We start from the raw sequence: 6,561 nt of genomic DNA on the forward strand, positions 1-6,561 counted from the left end.
GTTAGGTTTTTACTGCCACATCCACACACGGATTTCAAAATGTCAGTGCAAGGTTGAAATTAACACTGAGATTATTCTTTAGGGCACTCCTCTCTTAGTTTACCGTTGGAACTGCCTGTTTTGGTTTCCTAATTAGTCTTGCAGCTGGTTGCTTGAAACCAATTTACATTTAATATTTTGTGAAGACCAAGAAATTGTAATTTTTTTTCAAGTACAGGGTCCTTTTTTTCTGAATGCTTAGGTTTTCTCATTTGAGCAATCTCATTGATTTGCGATGTAAAGCTAGATGCAGTAACTGCAGTATTTTGATGTATTTTTTTCTCTGTTCTGAGCCAGAAGCCTTGAACTTCTGTCTGATTTACCTGTTTTCCATCTAGAAGAGTAATGTCTGTTTATTTGGCTTCAGGTTGAAATGATCTTTCTCAATGCCTCCTCCCCCCACGCCTTTTTTCTTTCCAAACCTGTTGCTCAATTCCTGGAACCTGCTTGGAAGTGATGTGCAGAAAAGCTATCCTGCAGTTGTCTTCTGCTACGTCTGTACTGTCCAGAACTAGAAAATTACCTCCATAAGAGGATTAGGTTGAAAGAAATGTAGGAAGGTCATATATGTACTTTTATTATGTTTGCAGCCTGTACTGAGCCCTGGGCCAGCCCTGGGCCTGGATGTCCTCTCAATGGCTTTGAGAATTGCTTCTTACAGCCAGTCCCCTTGCTATAATGTAGCCAGCTTCTGTTCCCGTGCCCAACCGTTTTTGCATCTTACAAGCATAACACATCTCGGTCATCTGAATGCAGTGGCAAATTGCTGGGTGTGATATGAGCAGGTAGCAGTAGAGGGCACTCCAACATCTGCTGCTGGAAGCAGTAGAGGCGTAAGCCTTAGCGAGATTCCCCATCACTCCAAAACTAGTGCGGTTGTACCTACAGATAATGAAATCCTGCTGGTGCTGTGAAGTTTTGCAATGCACTTGCATCACCCGTATATGCACACGACAAAATGTGAGCAGACTTAATGGGGCCTTACTGCTTTTGATCACATACACAAGACTGAGGCCAACTCGGCACAGAAAAAAAAAGTGTTCAGAAAAAAATGTTTAGTGGGAAGACAGACTAAAAATGTTATAAGCCACTAAATAATAGAAATGAAAACGTAAAATTAGGAAAGAGGGAAAAATGAAGTGTGGTTGCGATGTTTGTACTTTGTATTATTTAAAATGTATTCTTGAGTATGGCAATATGACACTTAAGAGAAGTGCGTACATACGTGCTTACAGTTTTCCACAACTGCATCTTCCATGTAGAAGAAATGCCCCATATTTTTATGTGTTTTGTAGGAGTCACAACATTAATAGTTTCATTTTGCTTCATTTATGCAGGTTTAATCTGTACTTTTTACAGACCCATTGCGGACAGGGCCTCCCACTCATCCCATTCGTTCTACTCAAGTCAGTGTTGGTGATGGCCAGCACCTTGACACTGGTTTAGTTTCACAATTCTAAATGTTCACGGTATCAAAGCTATGGAATAGTATGCAGTGCTGGAGGTGTTTGTGTTTCTCCTGTGTAAAGCCTCTTCTTTATTTCTGCACCATGCTCCTCGTGGCCTGGGCAGATCCACATAGCCAGGTGGGTCTGCGGAGCTAACCCAGTTCTGAGCAAGATTAAATGAGGCAAAGGAGATTGAAATATACAGAATTTTGCAGAAATATGTTTCTTGCAATTGGGGGACATGAAATAAAGATTTGATTACCCACTTGCTCTTTCATATATTCAACCAATGGAAGATAAGGGCAGAGTTCCTACCGTTTCCCTGATGTCTTCTGTGTCGTGTTTATGCACAAACAACGGATTATCACTCTAGTTATACATATACTGGAGATAGTACAGGCATCTCCTGCATTTGAACAGGGCTTTGTATGCACGTTTGGGTGCTTTTATATTTTATTGTTTTGCATTTGAGTTAGAAGCAAGGTAACAATTATTCACATTATGTTATTTAAGACGTAGGGTTTTTTTGCCTAGATCTTTTCCCTTTCTTATTATGCAGTATTAACCATGGTGTCCCTGCTTCATAATTTGCATATTTTAGAAGGGTTAGCTCCTATTTTAATAACAAAGACTATGTAATTCATTTACAGTTGATCAAAGGCTTTTTTTTTTCTTAGCTTGTACCACGCCAATTGAAAAATGGAAGGGCAAGCTTTTAGTTGGCTCTGCACTGCTGTACTCATACATTTGAACAAGTCTGTGGATTTAATTAACAACTCTTTTGATTTCTTTTTATTATTAAAAATCTACAGTGGCTCGGTTTGTGATGTATCTTTTCTTGTTTGGTGCAGTTTAGCTAACAATGGCATCCACACTGAAGGTGAAAGAAGCCACTGGCAACCACAGTTCATGGGATACTTTGCTACCAGATTTCCCTAAAGGACCTCTTTGCAAGTATCGTAAGAAAGCTTCCTTTAACTGGAAGGAGATGGCAGTGTTACTAGATGGTGAAGATATCATCCGGCTTAAGGTAAACGTTGCCAGAACTGTAAGCATGTTTTAGTTTTGGAGATACCTTATCAGTAGAAGCAAGTATATGAATTTCAAAGGGAGAGTATGTACTTTAATAATGCTTTACCAGTGTGGGGCATGAAGAAATGGATTTTGCACATCCAGTTTTCTGAAAAGAACTGAACTTTTAAACAACCTACTTGTCTGTTTCATAAGGCCCATTTCATTACTGAACATCAGTACAGAAGAGACCAGCAGGTGCTACTTTACAGAACTTTGATGTTCATTTCAAATTAAGAAAGAACTATATTCTACCCTATTTCTTTACTGTACTGTTTGCATTAAATCACATACCCCGTGGTTTTACAATGCACTTAAGCTTATCTGAGTTCATGCCACAGTTCAGCATAGTATTTCTGTCTTCCTTTGACCTGACACGATTTCCCACGATTTTCTGTGCTTGTATTAATGCTTATGTGGCCTTGCAGTTGGATATATTAGCATGCCTACCTCGGTGAAAAGTAATACTGCCAACAAAAGAGGCTAATTGCAGCACAAGAGATGGTTGGGAATGCATGACTTAGAGACGTGGGACACAGAACTGACTTTTTTGAAGTGGTATAGATTCTCATGGATTTAACCTAATCCTAAACTTTCATCATAATTATTAAAATCTTAGAAGGTGAGTCAGAGAAATTGAAAATGCCTTTTTCTGCCTCTGACTGATTAGAGCATAGAAGAAACACAATTGCTCTGTGTCTGACAGTGTGATAGCTGCATGGGCAAATAGTGTTGTTCATATAAAGAGGAGGAATGATGTTGCCTTTCAAAGAAAAGCATAGGAAAGCTGGGTTTTTTTCCACAGTAAGAGTGTCGTTCTCTACAGAGAGGAGGAAATTACTTTAAAAACCTTCTTAAAATATTTTACCTAAGGCACTACACTTTTTTTTCCCCCCCTAAGTGACGTGAAAGACAGTTATGTAGATTTGGATGTCTTGAAGACACAGAGATCAGGGGTAAAAAAAATACCATAGCAAAAGAAGATCCAAATTAAAACATTAAAAGATGCACATCTCCATACTGAATGGCTGCATATGGTGATTCCATTAAGTGGAGTACATTTGCTTTCATCTGGGAACAGAGCAGTTGTGGTAGCTTAATGGCTTTACCATTATGGTATATTTCTAATTGAATGTAACCCCTGGAGTTTTACCTTTATTCACAGACTGAGGGACATTGCCCTTTAGATCCTGCCAGCAGCTTCATATAGTGAAATAATGAAGCTGCTATAAAAAGCAAGTCAGTTTTTCCATACTGTTCTCTTATATAAAGAGTGAATCAGTCCCATGAACTTATTAGTTCATGACAAAGGAGATTTCATAAAATTTAGCTGCATGAACTGTATGCATCATGATAGACCATTTAAATATACTTTTTAATTCTCTGGAGTTTGGGCTTTATAAATTTACGTTGGGAGTTTGGGCATTATAAATCCTGTCAAACGATTGTAATTTGAGGCTTAGTATTATCCTAGAGTAATGATAATGAGTATTATCCTAGAATAATGAATAAACATCAACTTCTTTTGTTAATGTTTTTAGATTAACATTTTCATGTCAGTTTTTTCCCCCTCAAGAACAGAATTTTCTCTGCTCTGGAAAGTGATCCTCTCTTTGCACATCATCCTGGAGAAGATTTGTGCCGTGAGAAATATCAGGAGCTGACATTCCTGCGCTGTAAAAGGATCTTTGAGTATGATTTTCTTACTCAGCAAGAGATCATAGAGAACCCATTAAAGATATTTAATATGGTGATCTGTATAGGAATGTACGATTGGTCTCCATGTCTCCAGTATTTCTTACATTGCGGTGTAAGTACAGTTCAAAAGGTACAGTGGTGTATATTTGAATTTACCTGCCTTGTAATACCATAATTCTGCTGATTTCTGCCTCTTTTATTAAAGCTCTATCTTTTCCCAGTCTTTTCTTTAAAAAAAATGAAATTAAGTTTAACTGTTTAGAAGAATCAGAGAGCTGTGGGGTGAATTAGTAAATCTTTGTCCTTAAGCCCTGTCTCCACTAGAATCCCACCTGGAAAGTGAAGGTGGAACAGTGTAGACGCAGCTACAGAAAGATATTTTGATGCCTGCAATTCCACCTTCTTTTGTCCACTCCTCTGCCTCCTCTTTATGGCATTAGCAGCCTAAGAACTTGGTTCTTGGGCACTGTTTGGTGTCTGTCTTTGATGCAGGTATCAGAAACTTCCTTACCTCACCCTTGGTGTGTTGATTCAGGGCAGAATCCAGAAGGAATGGAAACCGGTGTAAAGTCTGTCACTGACATCAGTGGCTGGGATTCTGTCCATCAGTTAGTTGTTCCTTAGATAAATCTCTCAGAAAGAATACTTGACATAGCTGGTCAAGTATTATTAGTTGAATTAATTAATTATTACTACTCACGTGGCAGGGGAGGATCTGAGAATGATAGTTTTATTATGTGAATATCGATCTAGAAAAACTGAAGATAGCTTTAAAAACAGTGTTCTTGTCTGATCTTGAACCAGCTACCTTCAGTTCCCAATCCCTTTGAAATAAGACAAACTAGAATAGTCTTAAAGTTTTACTTTATTCAAGGGGACATCAGTAAGGACAGTGGAAACTGAGCTCATTAAGCACTTGTGACGAGTTTGCAATGAAGACCTGAACAGGTTAGAGCTGTGGAACTCCTTTATAAAGGGGCCTTGACAAGATCAAATCCTGACTGACCTCCTACAGCTATAGTCTAAGTAGCAGTTTACTGTGCAGCATACTTGCCCTGGCCTCTCTAGTGGACATCACTATTACCTCTATTATGTATGTGCAATTTGTGCTTTCCATCATGGGGTCACTGATTTCATTCATAATTCTCTGTTTTTACAGGTATTTGGAGGTACAATTTTGAGTGCTTCTAAGAGGTTTGCAGACCTTTTTAAACAAGTTTATAGCATGGAGGTAATTTTTTTTTTTTTTTATAACTTGTGAGAACTGGGCACCATCAGAACCGTGGCCTTACTTGCACTTTTGTGTTATTTCTGATCTCTTTTGTACCTAGGTATTTCTAAATAGCAAGAGAAGAGATCAAGGAACAGATTGAAGCATTGACTGTCCTTACTGATAGCTATTATGCCACTTCCTGGATCTGTTTTAGACTGTCCAAGTTAACATACAGACAAAGGTTGGGGAGTTCTCCCAACAGGTGGTACAGATGACAATGCACCAGTTTGGTCTCTGTCCACAGTCCTTTAAGAGTATCCCAGCAAGTTTTGCACGCTCAAACGCTCCTACTTCCCACATCTACATCATATACTGTTGTGCTGGTTTTAGTTGGGATAGAGTTAATTTTCCTCACAGTAGCTAGTATGAGGCTGTGTTGTATTTTTGCTGAGAAGAATGTTGACAACACTGATGTTTTTAGCTGTTGCTAAGGAATGTTTATATCAAGTCAAGGACTTCGTCAGTTTCTCGTACTGCACCTGTGTTCCCAGCTTCTGTTCTACAAGAAGCTGGGAGGGAACACAGCCAGGACAGCTGACCCAGACTGACCAAAGGGACATTTCATGCTGTCAAATATCATGCTCAGTACATAAGTTGGAGGGGAGTGGGTCGGGGGTCTCTTTTTCACACTGGGTCTGGGTCTGGCTCTTGGGTGTCTAGCTCTTGGACCTCAGGCTCTGGCTGCCTATGGACTGCCTGGACATCAGCCAGTGGGTTGTATAATTTGTTTGCTTTTCCATTATTTTAATTACTTTATCGTTATTATTATTGTTGTTGTTGTTAGTAGTAGTACTACTACTACTACTACTTCTATTCAGAGTAGTATTCAGGGAAGCTGTGGATGCCCCATCCCCGGCTGTCTTCAAGGCCAGGCTGGACGAGGCTTTGAGCAACCTGGTCTAGTGGAAGGTGTCCCTGCCCATGGCAGGGAGGTTGTAACTAGATGGTCTTTAAAGTCCCTTCCAACCCAAACCATTCTATGATTCTAGTATTATTAATAGTATTATTGGTAATATTATTTTCATTACACAT

At 39.2% G+C, this 6,561-nt stretch overlaps 1 protein-coding gene across 1 annotated transcript; it reads left to right on the forward strand.

Moving 5' to 3' along the window:
- Positions 1 to 2,332: 2,332 nt before the first annotated feature.
- On the forward strand, positions 2,333 to 5,487 carry LOC104506999 (peroxisomal acyl-coenzyme A oxidase 3-like; the record flags this gene model as incomplete). The annotated part of the gene is made up of 3 exons (XM_010148150.1): positions 2,333 to 2,517; positions 4,135 to 4,368; positions 5,416 to 5,487. Coding segments are annotated over exons 1-3 (474 nt in total), but the record flags the coding sequence as incomplete, so codon positions are not given.
- Between the last annotated feature and the right edge of the window lie 1,074 nt (positions 5,488 to 6,561).

This window comes from Eurypyga helias, unplaced genomic scaffold (assembly GCF_000690775.1).
Source record: "Eurypyga helias isolate BGI_N326 unplaced genomic scaffold, ASM69077v1 scaffold18303, whole genome shotgun sequence".
Taxonomy (NCBI): domain Eukaryota; kingdom Metazoa; phylum Chordata; class Aves; order Eurypygiformes; family Eurypygidae; genus Eurypyga; species Eurypyga helias.